At 42.5% G+C, this 18,096-nt stretch overlaps 4 protein-coding genes across 6 annotated transcripts; 1 reads left to right on the top strand and 3 right to left on the bottom strand.

The window, feature by feature from the left end:
• Positions 1-154: 154 nt before the first annotated feature.
• Positions 155-3,822, bottom strand: CarT (Carcinine transporter). Of its 2 annotated transcripts, XM_017149912.3 has the most exons (7): positions 3,511-3,822; positions 3,229-3,453; positions 2,556-2,729; positions 2,146-2,404; positions 1,496-2,087; positions 1,035-1,433; positions 155-968 (listed from the first exon to the last, which is right to left on the bottom strand). In XM_017149912.3, exons 1-7 carry the CDS (start codon positions 3,601-3,603, stop codon positions 695-697), a joined length of 2,016 nt encoding a protein of 671 aa, XP_017005401.2. In that variant the 5' UTR covers positions 3,604-3,822; the 3' UTR covers positions 155-694. The 2 variants fall into 2 exon arrangements, with proteins under 2 accessions (XP_017005401.2, XP_070069095.1); XM_070212994.1 differs by lacking the exons at positions 2,556-2,729; positions 3,229-3,453 and having other exon boundaries at positions 3,501-3,822.
• A 145-nt stretch (positions 3,823-3,967) lies between these two features.
• Positions 3,968-7,958, bottom strand: TM9SF2 (transmembrane 9 superfamily protein member 2). The gene is made up of 5 exons (XM_017149913.3): positions 7,596-7,958; positions 6,190-6,384; positions 5,154-6,136; positions 4,915-5,074; positions 3,968-4,850 (listed from the first exon to the last, which is right to left on the bottom strand). The coding sequence occupies exons 1-5, from the start codon at positions 7,731-7,733 to the stop codon at positions 4,347-4,349; spliced, it is 1,980 nt and encodes a 659-aa protein (XP_017005402.1). The 5' UTR covers positions 7,734-7,958; the 3' UTR covers positions 3,968-4,346.
• A 592-nt stretch (positions 7,959-8,550) lies between these two features.
• Fs(2)Ket (Importin subunit beta Fs(2)Ket) lies at positions 8,551-15,726 on the top strand. 2 transcript variants are annotated; one of them, XM_070212981.1, is made up of 8 exons: positions 8,551-8,742; positions 8,904-9,089; positions 9,871-10,112; positions 10,171-11,199; positions 11,268-12,194; positions 12,261-12,732; positions 15,157-15,269; positions 15,384-15,726. In XM_070212981.1, the coding sequence occupies exons 2-6, from the start codon at positions 9,032-9,034 to the stop codon at positions 12,657-12,659; spliced, it is 2,655 nt and encodes an 884-aa protein (XP_070069082.1). In that variant the 5' UTR covers positions 8,551-8,742; positions 8,904-9,031; the 3' UTR covers positions 12,660-12,732; positions 15,157-15,269; positions 15,384-15,726. The 2 variants fall into 2 exon arrangements, with proteins under 2 accessions (XP_070069082.1, XP_017005381.1); XM_017149892.3 differs by having other exon boundaries at positions 8,552-8,742; positions 12,981-15,269.
• Amacr (Alpha-methylacyl-CoA racemase) lies at positions 15,608-18,044 on the bottom strand. Its single transcript, XM_017149894.3, has 2 exons — positions 17,874-18,044; positions 15,608-17,801 (listed from the first exon to the last, which is right to left on the bottom strand). Exons 1-2 carry the CDS (start codon positions 17,979-17,981, stop codon positions 16,788-16,790), a joined length of 1,122 nt encoding a protein of 373 aa, XP_017005383.3. The 5' UTR covers positions 17,982-18,044; the 3' UTR covers positions 15,608-16,787.
• Between the last annotated feature and the right edge of the window lie 52 nt (positions 18,045-18,096).

Here is an 18,096-nt window from a genome sequence, read left to right as displayed (position 1 = left end):
TCTTTTTGTTTGACAACAATTAATTGCATAATTGCCTGAATAAATGCATAAATCAATTGCTGTGATTGAGAAGTCGCCAAATGCTATGTATATGCTATACATACTTATTTATTTATTTATTTTTACCGGATATGTTTGAAGAATTAAGTTTCGGTTTTTATATGTGTACCTTTTGCAATTCGCATTGTTTATTGTTAAAGTAAACAACTTAGGCATAATGGTAATGCCCTACAATTATGGAAAGTAAAACAAAATTGATATTAAAACGGGGAAATTGTTTTTAAATATGATTTATAAGCAGTATCATTAGGCTGCACTAACATTAATATAATACGGAACCCATTTCATAAACTTTTGCTTTGTCTTAAATGAGATCAACACTATTAACACTGATTAATTTTAGGTAAATAATGCCGCAATATGTATATTGTATAATTATATTATTAACATATTAAACATATTCAATGGCAATTGCTAACATTGTGCTGCAAAATTGTTTAAGTTTCTATGATAAAGTTTTATGTTTTCAAGATTGTTGTTATTGTTATAAATAACTTATTACCGTTACATTATTGGATTAAATATATGAAACTTATTTCTAAAACATAAATTTGATTTAGAGACTTAGTATTTCTAATTCCAAAGTGTATTTTGAAACTATGCCAATCAATTCAAGATTATGTTTGTCGGAAACCTAGATCCAATGTGTCAATTGCATGGTGCCATCGTGTGTCCTCTGAGTGTCCATAATGCTCATTTGACGCACCAAACGCTTCATTGAAGGTCGATGAATAGGTCGAACACTTCCACTGGCCGTTGTATCCAAGGGTGTGCGCTCATCAATCCTTGGGGTCGGTTCCCGAACCCGTCGACTGTCCCTTAACTCCAGTTCCACTTCGGAAGCATTATTGGAGGATCCAGCCAGAACATCTAGGTTTTCGTAAGATGCTGGTTGGGATAAGACATCCCTAGAGAGTTACAAAAATATATTTTAAACTATTATATTCTGTAAATAGCGCATAAATTAGACTTACGGTTTTTGAGCGCAACTACAGCAATCTTTGAACTGCCAGTTCTTGCCGAATTCCTCGCCCTCCTCTATGGTCTGCGGCAGTCGATGATGCAGTGTCTCCGGCAACCGCAGTCCAGTCATGCCGCCCAGCATCGAAACAAAGCCCATTATGACCAAGGGAAGCTTAAGATTGTCCTTTCCCAAGTAGGTTACAAATGGTATGACAATAAGGCCCAATCCTCCGATATAACTAGAAGCACCAATGCCAATGCCTCGAACCTGAGTGGGATATAGTTCCCCGGCAAAGGGATAAATGATCAGGAAGGAGGCGGATAGCAAGGCTTTGGATATTAGATACAGCACAAGAGTTTCATCTACGGCATCATCGGGTAGCATTACAGTAATCACACAAGCCACGCCGCTGTAAGAGAAATGATAGTTTAAAATTATATGAACATAAAACATAGATAACCCAAAGCTTACCCCAGTATCATGGACAAGCTCAAAGGCCACCTTCTGCCCCAGGTGTCCATGAAGTACCAGCAGCACAAGTAACTGGGCAACTCCACAACAGCCGACAAAAAGAAGCTCACATACTGATTGGTGCCCAGCGAGGGTCCGTAGTAACTGAGGCCCAGATAGACCGTCTCATTGGCGAACCAACTCAGTGTGATCAGAATGGTCTTCAATCGCATATTGGGTGTCCGGCAGAGATCCATTAGCCCCACATTGGCTATCTTTTTCTTCTGCTTCTTCATCTTATCCCGCCGTATTTGAGCCTCCAATTTGAGATGCACAGCCTCCGGAAATTGCCTTCCATTAACCTTGGCCATGCGCTCGAGAATCTTGAGAGCTTCCTCCAAGCGGCCGCGCATTAAAAGCCATCTCGGTGATTCCGGCATTACGAACATGTACAGGAAATAGGCGTAAAAGGGCAGGGAGGTGATATAGGACAGACGCACCCAATCTCTTTCCAAATAGGTAACAGCGGACAGAAGCATTATACCCGAAGTGTAGAAGGTACATGTCATCACCGTCACAAAGGATCGATAATTCTCACCCACGAGTTCAAGAGCTGCAAAGTTGAAAAGATAAGTTAGCGACATGGAAGGCTATCCAAACACTATACTCACATATTATAAAGGGTATCTGATAGACAGCTGGAATGGTCAGACCCACAATGACTCGACTGCCTGCCCAAGTCCAGAAATCCTTGCTCAGCGAAGTCATCAGACTTCCAGCCAGCAAAGTGGCCAGGCAGATGAAGTAGGAAAGCCTTCGTCCAGCGCGATCATTAAGCAATCCAAATAGATAAACTCCCACGGGACCGCCGGTATTGAGGGCAGCCAAACCAATCGTGGGATATATATCCTGATCGCACACTAAATCGAACTGAAATTTAAGGGTTTAAAAGATTTTAGGTTTTCCAGAATTTAACTCCTGGCTGAAGAGAGTACATCATGCTTGGGAAATGAATCAAGCGTCTCCTAGATGAAGGACTATGCGATTTGAAATGAACACGTTATCTTCTGGGACTGCGCACATCGATCACAATGGAGGACCAGACGACGCTCGTGTTGTACTCCCATCCCTGACTGCACTTGACTTGAGGCCAACTGCTGTTCATTTCCATGGTGGTCAAGTCCTCCTCTTCAAGCAGTTGCGTCCAATTGACTGCGTAAGTATAGCATTTACTGTAGACCAGTTCGTCATTCTCCTTCAAATAAAATGAAGTACTTTAGTTAGAAATGATATCAGTTATGTATATAAATATGAACTTAAAAACCCATTCGTTTTTTCTTAGACAAACTAAAAAATCACTTTAAATCAGGAACCGAAAATAATGACTATTTTTTTTAAGTAAAAAATAAAAATCTCCATTTTGTAAGCGAGAAAAAATATCGCTCAGATATAATGATTATTTTGTGAGTGATATTATTTTGCTTAGAAATATCACTCAAAGTTAGATTGCAGGCGTCCTACGCGGAATTTTACAAATATTTAAATGTGCTTTTTTAGGTAGATTTTTATTTTTTCACTTATAATGATTACGGTTCCTGCTTTAAGTTTCAACAGACATCTGTTTATTTTCCCATTACCCCCTTTGATTACTCATCTAACTACCCTCGTATCGACCCTTCACCTCCGACAACGCACAATCAATGGCCTGACTTGATTGCCTTACCCCAAGCACTCATATGGCTGCAATTACTCACCACTTCCTTGGGTATGGCCAGCGATTTTCGCTGCTCCAGCGGCAGGTCGAGCAGCTCCGGGATACGACACCAATAGTCATCCGGAGTATCAGCCATAAATAACTGGTTAAAGGCACAAAAGCCGCACGGAATGCAGGCGGGCAGGCAAATGCCGAAGACCAAGAGCTTCTGGTATTTCCCAAACTCGCCAATGGTGGGCAGAAGGTCGTCCAGATCGAAGGCCTCCTGCAAAGAGACCAAAGATTCTGGAAACACTAAGAACTACATCTTACAGATACGCACATCCACCGACGGCTGGGACTCTGGCTTCTGGCGTTGTCGCAACTCCGAGAGTTCATCGTATTCGTCCCCATCGCTGTCCACAATATCTGACATGGATGCGCCGCTAGACAAACTCTGAGCTGAAAATGTTTATTCGCACTGCCTGCTTTCGCCAGCTCGCGGAAGCCGTAGAAAGATCTTACAACTGTCAGTTGACTAGGGTTGAAACAAACAAAGAGCTAGTTCTGTCGATAGAAAGAAGGGTTCCACACAGGGCGCCGTTTCATAATTTATAGTTTTGTTTATTCTTTAGTCGCAAGTTAGATTTAAATAGTTTAAACTAAAGTATTTAAAATATTACACGTGAATTCAATCCTGCTCGAATTACGGCTAAGACGAGCCACTAATTACAGTTGTTAGGCTTTGATATTACAAGTAGAGAACGGGGTTTAAAGTACTTCGTTTTGGGGCTCAGTACTTTTCGTAGGGCTTTCAGTTTTTTCTTCGTTTTTTTTTTTTGGAATCGTTGCTAGAGCTGGGAAATGGACATTGCTAAACTTTACGCCTAAAGATTAACAGAACGGTGAACTATACAAAAGATGCTTCAAGTCACTGTAACTCCAACTCGATTGCTGCTTACTGCTTAAAGATTATTGCGCGCTTCGTTACTCCACGGTTCTTGCCTGATACAAATATATGTTATTGTACACATATCAATCGTAATTATAATAAACAGAAAACTGTCTGTGCCGGGCGCACAGCGCAGAAATCACACACACATTAGGCTTAAGTGTAAATTTGTGGCTACACATACAAAAATACATTCGCACGGGCTCCTTCTTATTGAATTTTGCTGTTTAATCCACCTTGACCACACTGTAGATCTTGCGGATGAACCAGAAGCACGCAAAGAACCCAATGGTTCCGGTCAGCAAGAAAAACAGGAATACCATGATGGCCGTGTAGCCGAAATACAGGAAAGTCGAGGCGCTGTCCTTGATCGAGAGCTTCGTCACAAAGTAATGGCAGCAGTAGATGAACAAGTAGACAGCAGTAAAACCGGACGTTAAGAAGGAACGCCACCACCAGTGATAGTCCTCTGCACACAAATGGAAGTAGCACAGCAGTATGGTTGTCTCCGAGCACGTGATGATCAGGATGACAAAGACCAGGAACAGAAAGCCGAACATGTAGTAAATCTGGCTGGACCACAGCGAGCTCAGGATAAAGAACAGCTGGATGAAAATGCAGCCAAAGGGCAGAACGCCGCCCATAACGATGCCGGGAATAGGTTGAGTGTAGATCGATTGGTCGGGAATCTGACGAGGAATCTGGTTGGTACGCACAGGGTGCTCCAGGGCCTACAAATATATTCAAAACCATGTAAAATGCTGTGTGCTCCAAACTGGCGACAAATATACTCACGCGCTTGCGGAACCCAAAGTATGCACCAACAAAGGTCAGTGGCACCGAGACGCCAAACCACAAGGCAAGCAAGGCAATCAGTGTGCTAAATGGCACAGCTCCCGAGCTACTCTCGCCCCAAAGCACCAGATTCATCACAAAGAACAGTGAAAAGACCACACTAAAACAAGAGGTAAAATGTTTATAAGAAACTTTTTGACTGTAAAAGTTAAATTAATCATTTTTTAAGAAAAACTTACCCAGGGCAAACAATCGAGGTAAGGATTACATTACTCTTCCACTTCAGGCCACCGAAACTCTTGTAAATACGCGCAGACACGTAACCAGCCGGTGTTCCCAGTGAAACAAACAAGACCATGGAGCAAGTCATCAAGGCACCGCGATTGGCTGGCGACAAGAAACCCAGGCAGGCAAAGGCCAAGGTGATCATGGACATAACCAGCACCTGCGCACCAGAACCCAGGAAAACCGACAGCAGCATGCCCTTGCGCGGCGGCCTGAACACATCTCCATGGACCAGCTTCCAGCCGAACTCCTCCTGGGCATCCTCGCCGCTATCCATCTGGTTATAGCGGGCAATATCCTTGTGCAGAGTCCGCAGCATAATCATGGCCACCATGCCGCTCAAGAACAGAACAATCACAAGGGAGTTGAGAATGGAGAACCATTGGATATTGGTGTGCGGCATGGATTCCAGGATGTAGTCCCAACGGGACGACCATTTGATGGCATCGTTCTTCACAAACTTAACACTATACGTGTAGACGATATTGAGCTGCTCGCCAGCCTTTAAGGAATTCTCACTGATTGCCAGCGGTTCAGTGCTCAAGCAGTTGGGGTTTTCGGGATCCGTATGCTTGATCGATTTGGGAGTAACCTTTACGGAGATAATTCGTCCACTGTTGCCGAACTGAATTCCCCAGTCCTCCGATTGTCCGCTGTGATAGGTGATCTCTAGATCCACATGATTGAAGGGATAGTAATGCATGGGCTGGTTGTATATGGAGTTGATGGGACACCCCTCGCCATCGCTGCGAACAAGACAACCCATGGGGAATCCGATTCCGCAGTATTGCTTGCCATTCTCCAGCGGATAGCACCAGGTCACCGGCATGTTGTCCACAATCCAATGGTGTTGGTAATTCAAGCTGATGCCCTTCTTGAGGACCATCATACGGCGGTTGCTAACTGGATCGTCACCTTTGTATGTCTTGACACAGGTCTAAATAGAAAAATATTAATATAGAGCAACTAAAAACAAATTTTGAATCGTACCTTTGCACATTGCTGATTCTCCAGGAACTGAATTTTATAGGGTCCTGGACGAATTCGCTCGCCGAACACCACCTGTCCCAGATTTTCCACTGGAGAGTTTTGCTCCTCCCCCAAGCAAAAGTCGAAATGATGGTACTCATAGGGTATTACGGATTCCTCGGTGTTCAAGCGGTTCACGTACAATAGGATTTCCGACTGGAGAAGATAATCAATAAATAGATCAATCAATTCGTATTATCAGTTCTTGGTAAATTTGGGTTAATTCTAATCTAATCGCTGATTTTAGTATTTTTAAAAGTGTCACAGAAATAATATTAAATTGTTTAGTAACAATTGGTATTGGTAAGCTGTATAATTTATCTAATGACTTTGATGTTGTGCTAGCATTACAATTTTCTTCTTTTATTGCTAACTTAACTCTAGGGTTCTATAAAATTAATCTTATCTGAAAGGTCTTTTTTCTGGTTAAAAATAATTGAAAGTGAAACACCTCAATTTATTTTTATCAGTAAGTAACAGTTAATTAAAGGCATATACAACGACAAGACTTTTATCTACTTCCTTGAATTATTGTTAAATAAAAAAAACTTTAATTGATTATTTCGCACTTTAATATTAAGGTCACCAATACAAAAATGAACAACTTTGTAAACTAAAAACATAACTTAGTTACTAAGATAAACTTTGATTTTAATATTAGTATAATTTTTGGTTTAACTAGCTTGAAAAGGGTATGTTGCCATTTCTCATTTTTTATAAAACTTTAAAAGCCGAAGTAGTTTAAAATAACTATAAAGTACTTATAGCTGATTTTATATGTGATTATAAATAACATTATCAAGTGTGATTCATAGAGTGTAATCAATTTCATACTTAACTTATGTTAGGGCACGAAACTTTGTTAAACTTAAAAATTTTTCCTTAGAAATTTAAAACGTAATGTAAGTTTAAAATTCTTGAATAAATATAAGAAAATTGTTTAAAAAAAATAGTTTTTCATTAATGTCTATACAAACAACTTAATCAATTGTGCTGGGCATGAAATATGATTCTTATTTGGCTTGGTTATACGTCAGAAGTTAAGATCAGACCAAAAGCCCACGAATTTAACCTGCATTCGAGGGCCAGCTGAACCAACATTAGAACTCTCATTTTTGCTTTTGGAAGCATGGGTAGCGTCGTCAACGTCAGCAGAAGTTGAGATATGGACCCCACATATGGACCCAATGTATACACTTAGCTAGAAACTGGCCTTATCAGCGCTTCCGTTCCTGACCGCCATTAGAGGAATATATCGCCACTATACATCACTATTTCCACTTGGCGTTGCTAATTGTTGCGGGCGTAAGGCAAACACACCCACAATGCGAGTACATACATACGTTTGCCCATACATACATACATACCTTGCATGTGGAGGAGACATCGGTTTTCTTGCAGAAATTAACCGGTGCCAATCCGGGCAGATAGAACGCTTGTGTCGGGATCACCAGGTGCAAAAGGACGACGCCCAGGAGGGGCACAAGTCCGGAAAGCAGGATCATCTTGAATTTGCGGCCAACAAACGGCAGGAGTTGCAGCCCTCTTTCTTTTATGGGTTGTATCTACAACGTGGCCGTGTCAGCGACACACTCCCACACTCTCCGGATGGGCGGGCCTCGCACAAACCGTACTAGGTGAATATTTATCGGAATATACGGAGTTTCTCGAGTGTTTTTACTACGTTTCCTCTTTTTTTTTGCCGAACGTCAGCACTGTAATAGAGTTGCCACCTAGTCCAGCTGAGCGGGCTGCCAACTGTCTTGCGGAAGGGTGGCGTGGCAGCACTAAACCAGGGCTAAAAACCGCGGAAGGTAAAAAAAAAGTTTTTAATTTTATAATAACAACATAACTCAAGTAAGATTAGCGTTTAGAATAGGTTCAGTAATAGAAAGGCGCCTTTAATAACTAAAATAATAAAACAAACGTTATAAAAATTATTACTTTAATATTTTATAATATAGAAAATAAAAATTTATAAAAATTCAGGATTTATAAATATCAGTCGTTTTAAATATCCCTCTATAACAGGTTTCCAAGAGAAATACGTCAAAATTTCGATTATTCACTTGTAATAAGATCGTTTTGTTCGTTACAATCATAAAATTCAAACCTAACGTTTTGATTTATAGGGAATCCTGTAATGTGAAGTATTTCAATTCTTTATTTTTATCCGTTTCTAAAACTAGCTGCAATTTAATACTATGTCTTTTTTCGTAAACAAACACTTAAATTGTTAATAATTATTTGATAAATAATTCGACAAAATAACAATCAGTGAATTCATCGATAATTTCAGGGAAACCATCGCCGTCGATTTCTGGAAACATCGATTTTTGTTTCAGCTCTATTTCAAATCGCAGCCACAAGAAATATATTGCCCTCCTCCCCATAAAAAGGAAAAATAGAAATTGCGCGAGCTTGAACTAGGCTTATAATAAATATAACTAAGTAAATCGCCGTTAGGAATCCCGCGCTTTTTTACCGTTCCAGAGAAACCAACAACAACAAAACGTGAGTAGAATGTGGAGTTCCATTGTAGGTGCGCGTGAGAGTGTGTGTGCGAAAAAATCAATTCTTGTGACGTTCAAGGTGTTGCAACCTGTCAAAAGAAATTCTCAGATTTTCTTAAAATAGTCCATCAACTTTATTTTCTTTGCCTTAACCCTTTGCAGCCGGTAGACAACTATTGTCTAGAAATTACGCAAAAATTCCATTACCCACACACTCACACAGACCCACGAGCTGCAGAAAGAAACGGAAAGTGAAGTACAATACATAGAGAAGGAAAAAAGAGCGCAAAATGACTTCCGATATCGCCATGCAACTGATTGCCATTTTGGAGAAGACGGTGTCGCCAGGTGAGTTTTTAGCCATATATGTGTGTATGGATCTATAAAATATAGCACTCCCCCGGTGTCACTGGTTTTTTTCGCGGGAGGGACGCGCGTTATATGTTGCGCAGGGTTGCAATAGGCGCTCGCATATGTTTGGTTGCTAGGGGCCTTCGCACACATGTGCATCTGTACATACTCGTATTCCCCGTAGCCACCGTGTGCTTATGTATTCGCCATAAGTGCGCTCCTACAATTAAGGATTTATAAACCGCTTCCATGACATAACCTCACAAACGCTAGGGATCAATGAGGCGTCGCTTTTGAGTCTCCAACGTATGTTTGGCGACCAGTTCTTCCGGTTGCCGATAAGATGGTTTGCAAACTTTATGCCGAGCTTGAAGATAAAACATTTCGACGCCGGAAAACAAAAAACCTAGCCCTTTTACTCTTTGTAAAAAACGTCCAAGATGAATCATTTCATAACTATCCTTCGCGGAAATCCCTACCTAAAAAATTATTTTTTATAAACCATTATTTTCATGTAGCTCTCTGTTTTTTATAGATAGTAATAGTTTTTCTGTCCTTTAATCCGAATGAATTCTGTAGTGACCGGGTGAATTTTTTTTATATTTAATCCGAAAATCACTTTTTATGACATTATTTTCATGTAGCTCTCTGTATTTTATAGATAGTAATAGTTTTTCCGTTCTTTAATCCGAATGAATTCTTCAATGACCTTTTATTGGATTTTTTTATATTAAGTCCGAAAATCCATTTTTATGACAAACTCATTCCTAATTTCCAGACAAAAATGAACTGTTGTCGGCGAAGAACTTCCTTGAGCAGGCGGCGGCCAGCAACCTGCCGGAATTCCTCAAGGCGCTGTCGGAGATCCTGGTGAACACGACAAACAGCGCGGTGGCCCGAATGGCAGCCGGTCTCCAGCTGAAGAACCACCTGACCAGCAAGGATGAGAAGATCAGCCAACAGTACCAGGAGCGCTGGCACCAGTTTCCCAGCGAGATCCGCGAGCTGATCAAGAACAATGTGAGTTATATTAATTAGAACTCCTATTTTCTGACACTAAACTACGTTATCCTTGCAGATCCTGGCCGCTTTGGGTACCGAGAACACGCGACCCTCTTGCGCTGCTCAGTGCGTGGCCTATGTGGCCGTGATCGAGCTGCCCATGAACAGGTGGGCCCTGCTCATCCAGACCCTGGTGAACAAGGTGGTCAGCGAGGGATCCAGCGAGATGCATCGCGAGGCTGCGCTGGAGGCGATCGGCTACATCTGCCAGGACATTCGATTCGGGGTGCTGGAGAACCAGTCCAACGACGTGCTCACTGCCATCATTCACGGCATGCGGAAGGTGGAGCCCAGCAATCACGTTCGCTTGGCTGCCACCACGGCCCTGCACAACTCGCTGGAGTTCACGAAATCGAACTTCGAGAAGGACATGGAGCGCAACTTCATCATGGAGGTGGTGTGCGAGGCCACCCAGTGCCAGGACTCGCAGATCTGCGTGGCCGCTCTCCAGTGCCTGGTGAAGGTTATGACCCTCTACTACCAGTTCATGGAGCCCTACATGGCGCAGGCCCTCTTCCCCATCACTTTGGCAGCCATGAAGGCGGAAAACGATGCGGTGGCTCTGCAGGGCATTGAGTTCTGGTCGAACGTGTGCGACGAGGAGATCGATCTGGCCATCGAGAGCCAGGAGGCCACGGATCAGGGCAGGGCTCCCCAGCGGGTATCCAAGCACTACGCCCGCGGTGCCCTGCAATTCCTGACGCCCGTGCTCGTCGAGAAGCTGACCAAGCAGGACGAATGCGACGACGAGGACACATGGAGTCCGGCGAAGGCCTCCTCGGTCTGCCTCATGGTGCTGGCCACCTGTTGCGAGGACGATATCGTGCCGCATGTGCTGCCCTTCATCAAGGAGAACATCGAGTCGCACAACTGGCGGTTCCGCGACGCTGCAGTGATGACCTTCGGCTCCGTGCTGAACGGACTGGAGACCAACACACTGAAGCCGCTCGTGGAGCAGGCCATGCCCACGCTCATCCGGCTGATGTACGACTCCAGCGTTATTGTGCGCGACACCACCGCCTGGACCTTCGGACGCATCTGCGATGTGAGTGGGCGAAAAACGGTGATAGTGACTATGTAATACTAATGGTTTTCCTTGCTTTCCCCCCACAGATTATTCCCGAGGCGGCCATCAACAAGACCTATCTGCAGACTCTGCTCGAGTGCTTCGTGAAGAGCTTAAAGTCGGAGCCGCGAGTGGCGGCCAATGTGTGCTGGGCCTTCATCGGCCTTTCAGACGCCGCCTTCGAGGCAGCGGTCACCACCGAGGGCGAGACCCCGGAGACCTACGCCCTGTCGCCGTACTTTGAGTACATCATCACCCAGCTGCTGGAGACCACCGATCGATCGGACGGAGCTCAGGCCAATTTGCGCAGTGCTGCCTATGAAGCACTCATGGATATGATCAAGAACTCGCCCCTGGACTGCTATTTGGTGGTGCAGCGCACGACTCTGGTGATTCTGGAGCGTCTGAACCAGGTGATGCAGATGGAAACACAGATAAACAACCACAGCGATCGCCATCAGTTCAACGATCTGCAATCCCTCTTGTGCGCCACACTGCAAAGTGTTTTGAGAAAGGTCCACGAGCAGGATGCTCCCCAAATTTCGGATGCCATCATGACCGCTTTGCTGACAATGTTCAATTCGAGCGCTGGAAAGTCGGGTGGCGTGCAGGAGGATGCCTTCCTGGCCGTCTCCACGCTGGTGGAACTTTTGGGAGTGCAGTTCGCCAAGTACATGCCCGCTTTCAAGGACTTCCTCGTCATGGGCCTGAAGAATCACCAGGAGTACCAGGTCTGCTGCGCTTCTGTCGGCCTCACCGGCGACATTTTCCGCGCTTTAAAGGATCTAATGGTGCCCTACTCCGACGAGATAATGTCCGTGCTGTTGAACAACCTTGCGGAACCGAGTCTGCATCGCAGCGTCAAGCCGCAGATTCTGTCTGCTTTCGGGGACATAGCATTGAGCATTGGCAGCCACTTCCTGACATATCTGAGCGTGGTTCTAGAAATGTTGCGAGCTGCGTCCAACCTGCAGGTGAGTGCTTTAAAGTATTTCGTTTCTATTAAGATGGTTTCTTGACACCTGTAATTTTTCCCTCAGACGGACGCCAACAACTTCGATATGAACGAATACATCAACGAGCTGCGTGAGAGTGTGCTCGAGGCCTACACTGGCATCATCCAGGGCCTGAAGGGCGTGGACCAGACGGCTCATCCCGACGTGATGCACATGGAGCCGCATCTGGTTCACATTATCACCTTCATCAAGCGCATCGCTCAGGAGGGTGACGTGTCCGATTCGATGATGGCCAGTGCCGCCGGTTTCATCGGCGATCTGTGCACCTCTTTCGGGCCGCGCCTCTACCCGCTGCTGGACGACGCCATCATCACTCACTTCCTGGCCGAGGGCAAGCGCTCCAAGGGACAGCGCACCAAGATGCTGTGCACCTGGGCCGTCAAGGAGATCAAGAAGATCAATAGCCAGGTCATCACGCAGTAGATCGCCTGCGAAAGGTTAATGTTTCCCTGCTTCCCACCAGACCCTCAAGATTGTATGTTATGCAGCCAAACTGGTGAGTACATGGAGTTCTAGTTCTGTATTTCATCAGGAAATGAATGGTTTATTTGGATGAGTCTATTTCTGGATCACTTCAGACGAAAGTAATTGATACTTTACTTTGAAAAAGCAAAAAAGATTAAAAATGGAAATAATATAAAGACTTCGTCTAGATTTTCCAAAGAAATGGACCCATCCTCCCTAACAATTGTTCCGTATTTACTTTTTGATTTTCATTTTTCACACATTTCTCTATTTTTGCAGTCCAGTCCGAATTATCTGATTAAAAGATTCTATCTGCTAAGTTTGTTTGTCCGATATATTGTTGCTGTGCAACTTGTAAATGCTAAGACAAATTGTTTATAAAACCCCACTAGCTGTAAGCTCAAACCGAACCTCTGTTTCGACATAATATCTTAGTTAAGGCCTGTTAATCATCGTGTGAGTTTATTTATCCCCAATTCATTGTCCTCGCTCGGTAATGCAAACCCAAAAGCAGGCTGCCCATTGACTAAAACACCATATTGAATATTATCGCTGCATGGAATTATGACATTTTTAAAGAAGCCGGCGCTAAGGGCAGCCTTGTTTTGGGATTGATCCGAAATCCGGCGACATCGTAGCCCGATTTTAAGCTTAACCAAAAAGCTAACGAAGCTGTTATACAAAATTATGTAAAATTTAATTTTATTTATAAAAATCGGTAGAAAAAATTGCGTTATCAAGTAAAACACATTAAATGCATTGAACCCCTTTGGAAACATTAACTTGTAGCGGCTGTAAGAACCACACTCTAAGTTATAAGAACTAATGTACACCCTCACTAGCCCAACAAAAAAATATATAAAATAAGAATGAATGTCTTGAGTGTGAACCGAATGTGATGGAATGAAGCATATGGCTGAGAGCGAGTATGTATTATTTATTAACTATAAGTCTGCGTGCCTGTTGTCCGACACCTTACCCCCTATGCCAATAGTTATGCTGTGATGAATGCTTGAGAGAAACTCTGTAAATGGTATTTTATGATTGCGAGAACCCCACGAAAATGTATGAAACTGGATGAGAATTTCCTTTTTCTTTGGCGCGCGTGTGTATCGGCGTGTTGTGTGATATTATGAATTAAGCGTAAGGACTTTTCTAGTGAAACGAAACGAATGATTTTAGATGTAAGCAAAACAGCAAATCAAAAAGATTTTAAACGGATTTGAATTTAAATTTACACGCAAACGAAACGAAACTAAATGTTAAACACTCAAAGACGACTGAAAAACCAACCTAGCAACTAAAAAACGAAATACGAAATGACTTAGGGACGTACAAAGGCGAGGGCGTGGCTATCCGAAAAAAAACTTGCACTACACAAAAAACAGCGAAATGAAATCCAGAATAGAAATCAATATTCAAATCAGCCACGCTCAAAGCCCACAAAAGCACGAAATTATGAAATTGTTTTATTTTTTGTGTATACGTTTAAGTGTGCTCTCATTAATTCCAACCAATGACGCTTAATTTTGCCTCTCACTTTATTTTATTTTGTATTTAAATGAAAATGGCGAGAATAGCAACGAGAATCCAACAAAACAGCAAAAACAACAACCAAGCAACTACCTGCAGCACACAAACCACATGTATAATTAATATATATATTAGGTAAACGCAAGATACTAAAACTAAATACGCAACGGACCAGGGTATACAAAAAAGAAATAACAAAAAAACCACAAAGGAGCTAGAAATATCTGTAGTAATTTTAAATCTTCAGAATGTGTACGATTTAAAGCTGCTACAAATTTTTCTGGAAGCCCTGAAAATCATAATTTACATAGAAATATAGAACGCGCATAAAGACACTTGACAGCTTGATAGGACAAAACAACGACACATACTTCATTTAGATATTTTATCATATACAAACCATACAAAAAACATAACCAGAAACTACCTTACGAAAAAGACGCGACTGTGAACGATGGCAAGTAAATAGAGGATAAAAATGAAGTCGAAACTAACCGTTTAAAATCTTTTCACAACATTTAAACACACTAAAAACATGGAGTGAAGTGAACTATTGTGAACTACTTTAGATTTAAGCGCACATATAATACGAATACTATACACCAGTTTCAAAATTGTAAACAGAATAGAATTTGTTAAACTAAGCTTAAATACCTACCGGTTTTTAACTTTCTTCAATGAATTCTTCAGCTCGGCAAGTTGTCATTTCAAAAGTAAAAATCTTTCATTGGTAATATTTGTCTCGTTTTGCAATAAAATATCGCACAGCCGTCCAAGAGAAGGAAGAAATTAAAAAAAAATTAACGATTGTTTTATCAGATTTGAACATATCAAAAATTAGATTTTTGAAATGGCAACTTACGTACAGCACTCAAAGGAAACTTGAAATGGCCAAAATTAATTAGATAAACACTAATATTAGCTATGAATGATCGGACGCGGATGATTAAGATGAGTGACTCTGAATCTTTGGAAGATCGAAAGCTGAGCAACGCCTAAAGGAACATGAACGTTTATGGCTGTGCTATGCGAAATGTAAGTGATGCCTAGAATTTTTATATTCACTCTACCAATATAAGTTAGCTTATCTAGAAGAATAACACATCGTACTAGTTGCTAATAATCACATTTCTCAACCTTTTTTCACAGGTGTGTTGATTGAGTATGATGCTTGGTGCTGATTATTATGATGATGACACTTGTGCATTGAATGATGATGAATTATGTGATGATTGACAATGGTTGTTTATGAGAGTGACTGATGATGGGAAGAGTATATCTAGACGAAATCACCAACAAACTAATACACGTCACTCAAATCATTTAGCACAAATTTCTACGTTTTATACATACTTACATTTCCCACTTTTATAAACAGTAGGAGTGCGTGAAAACTGTGACTGAGTAAATTTGTATGTAACCATTCCAAAAAAAAAAAACAAATATAACAAAAATCATTAAAATCGAGGGACTATTGAGTTTATTACATCTAGCTGTTAAGAAATGATTTCATGTCACTAGAGTAAGCCAGTAAAATGGCAAACGGTGGAAAAGCAAGCTCCAATAAAGGGCACGGTGGACCCGCTTTTCGGGCCATCCACTGTGCGAAATAAAGGGTTTTCAGTGGGCTTGCCTTTTAACCCTTGCCTTGTGTGCGAATGGTCGTCGTCTGATCTAAGCTTAAAAAATAAATAAACTAAAAACGAAACTGTAACTTTGCCTGTGATTCGATCATCTGTATGGAGTGTGCTGTATGAGAGTATTGTGTGGACTGGATATATCTGATATCTGTAATGTAAGAGAAAGCACCCCGCGCAGCAGAGAAATGGTATTTTTTTGTAAACATTTAAAGGATTACAAATAAATGCACAATTGCATGTGAACTAAAAACAAATTGAGAACGTAACATATGGTACTGATTTTATACTGAGAACCGAGACTTACTATATATACATACATACAACTACACAACCTACAACTTACTTAAGGACTCACAAGGATTACTTTACGCGGGACTTTAGACAACGTACGCTAGAACAATACTTCACACGAAACGCCAACTAGTGAAATTTACACCCACATTACAAGCCACGCATTACACCAACGTACATATGAGCATTATAATGGATTATCTTAAATATACACTGACAATTGGTGACGCTGACGCGCGGTGCTTTAGCCGAATTAAATCTAGTATATGTGCTACTCGGTATGCTAGTTAATCCTAATTTAGTCAGTAAGTAGGGATGCGCGAGAGAACACTTGACCCACGATTGCGATAGGAGAGAATCAATTATGTTACGTTATTTAGTATGCTGTATTATCAATTATTAAAAAGGAAACCCCTCTGAATATCAATGTGCGGCCTAACTGTTCGGAAACAAATTGTATGACTGATAGTTTGTACGCGAAATTTTAGCAAATGTAAATTGAGTCTGTGTGCAAGAGCGAGAATAAAAGAATTTTGAATGCAAGAGCAACAAAAATATAAATGTGTTTTATTAAATATGGCATCTTAGATTGGGATTTTTGATACTTTTATAGCCGGAAAACCTACAGTTTGGCTCGCTCTGAAAGTGTAAGTACTCCCGAGTCCAGCAAGTCCTTTAGTTCATGCGGCTCAAGATCCAATTCGTTTATCAGTTCAAGCTGTTTTTCATCATTTGGCTTGGGCAATTTTCCCGGAGTTCTGCTTAGCAATGGAGCAGGACGTGGAGCAGGTATATCCCCAATCATATCGAACGAGTTCCTCTCCTTGTTGTGATCGTGTTTGTGAACCTCCCGGTAATCCAGCACGGGGTAGACACAAGCATCTACATCCTCAAAGATCTGCGACCATTCCGCTTGGGTTTTGGATAGGAAGGCTTCCGTTAGCAATTTCCTTCCCCGATCCTGATGTTCATGGCCAAACTGGGAAAGATCCTCGGGCAGTTCCAAGCGCTGTCGTAGCACCTCAAAGAACTGCGGTTCCAAGGCCCCCACAGACATGTACAGACCGTCCTTGGTTTCATAGGTATCGTAGAAATACGAGCCGCCGTCGATGAGGTTGTCACCGCGCTTCTGGCCCCAAATGGCCAGATTCCGGGACATGAAAAGCCAACTGGCCACATAGGCAGCTCCCTCCACCATCGACGCATCCACCACTTGACCTCTTCCCGAGCGATGGCGCTCCAGGAGGGCAAGACAAATTCCCAGGGCGCACATAACACTGCCGCCGGCGAAATCGGCCAGAAGATTAATGGGTGCAGTCACCTTCTCGTGCCGCCGGCCCAACATGGAAAGTACTCCCGATATGGCAGCATAGTTGATGTCGTGACCTGCCCGTGGTGCCAATCTTCCGTGCTGGCCAAAACCCGTGAGGCGAGCGTAAATCAGGCGGGGATTCCCTTTACACAGCTCGCTGGGACCCAGGTTCAGTTTCTCCATAACTCCCGGGCGAAAGGGTTCGATGAGCACGTCGCACTTGTTGGCCAACTTGCGCACCAATTGCTGACCCTTTGGGTTCTTCAGATCCACACTTATGGTGCGTTTTCCCTGCTGCAGTACGTCCAAAGGGTTTTCGAGAACCTTTGTAGGATGAAGAAATATTTATGTTTACAGGTTCTAAAGATGCATGTAAGTAACGGCCGGTTTGTTTACCTTATCGATGCGGGTGACGGTGGCCCCGAAATCGGTTAGGATCTTGCCACATAATGGTCCAGGTGCTAGGCCCACGAATTCCAACACTTTGATGCCTTTCAGCGGCATTTTTCGAGTACTTTTTAGCCAAAAAGCAATAAGAAAAGTAGTTGCACTTTGAACGCCATTGCCTTGGGGTTGCCAACTTGTCTGGGCTTTTATTATTTACTCGTGACACAAGGAA

This window comes from Drosophila takahashii, chromosome 2L, assembly GCF_030179915.1.
Source record: "Drosophila takahashii strain IR98-3 E-12201 chromosome 2L, DtakHiC1v2, whole genome shotgun sequence".
Taxonomy (NCBI): Eukaryota; Metazoa; Arthropoda; class Insecta; order Diptera; family Drosophilidae; genus Drosophila; species Drosophila takahashii.
This window is presented reverse-complemented; position numbering and strand designations above follow the sequence as displayed.

Coding starts and splice junctions, on each gene's coding strand:
- CarT (XM_017149912.3), bottom strand. CDS start 3,603: ATGTCAGATATTGTGGACAGCGATGGGGACGAATACGATGAACTCTCG. Junction 2,730..3,228: donor TGGCCATACCCAAGGAAGTG/GTGAGTAATTGC, acceptor TTTTATTTGAAG/GAGAATGACGAACTGGTCTA. Junction 2,088..2,145: donor TCAGATACCCTTTATAATAT/GTGAGTATAGTG, acceptor TCAACTTTGCAG/CTCTTGAACTCGTGGGTGAG.
- TM9SF2 (XM_017149913.3), bottom strand. CDS start 7,733: ATGATCCTGCTTTCCGGACTTGTGCCCCTCCTGGGCGTCGTCCTTTTG. Junction 6,137..6,189: donor AGAATCAGCAATGTGCAAAG/GTACGATTCAAA, acceptor TTTTCTATTTAG/ACCTGTGTCAAGACATACAA. Junction 5,075..5,153: donor ACCTCGATTGTTTGCCCTGG/GTAAGTTTTTCT, acceptor CTCTTGTTTTAG/TGTGGTCTTTTCACTGTTCT.
- Amacr (XM_017149894.3), bottom strand. CDS start 17,981: ATGCCGCTGAAAGGCATCAAAGTGTTGGAATTCGTGGGCCTAGCACCT. Junction 17,802..17,873: donor CCGTCACCCGCATCGATAAG/GTAAACAAACCG, acceptor CATCCTACAAAG/GTTCTCGAAAACCCTTTGGA.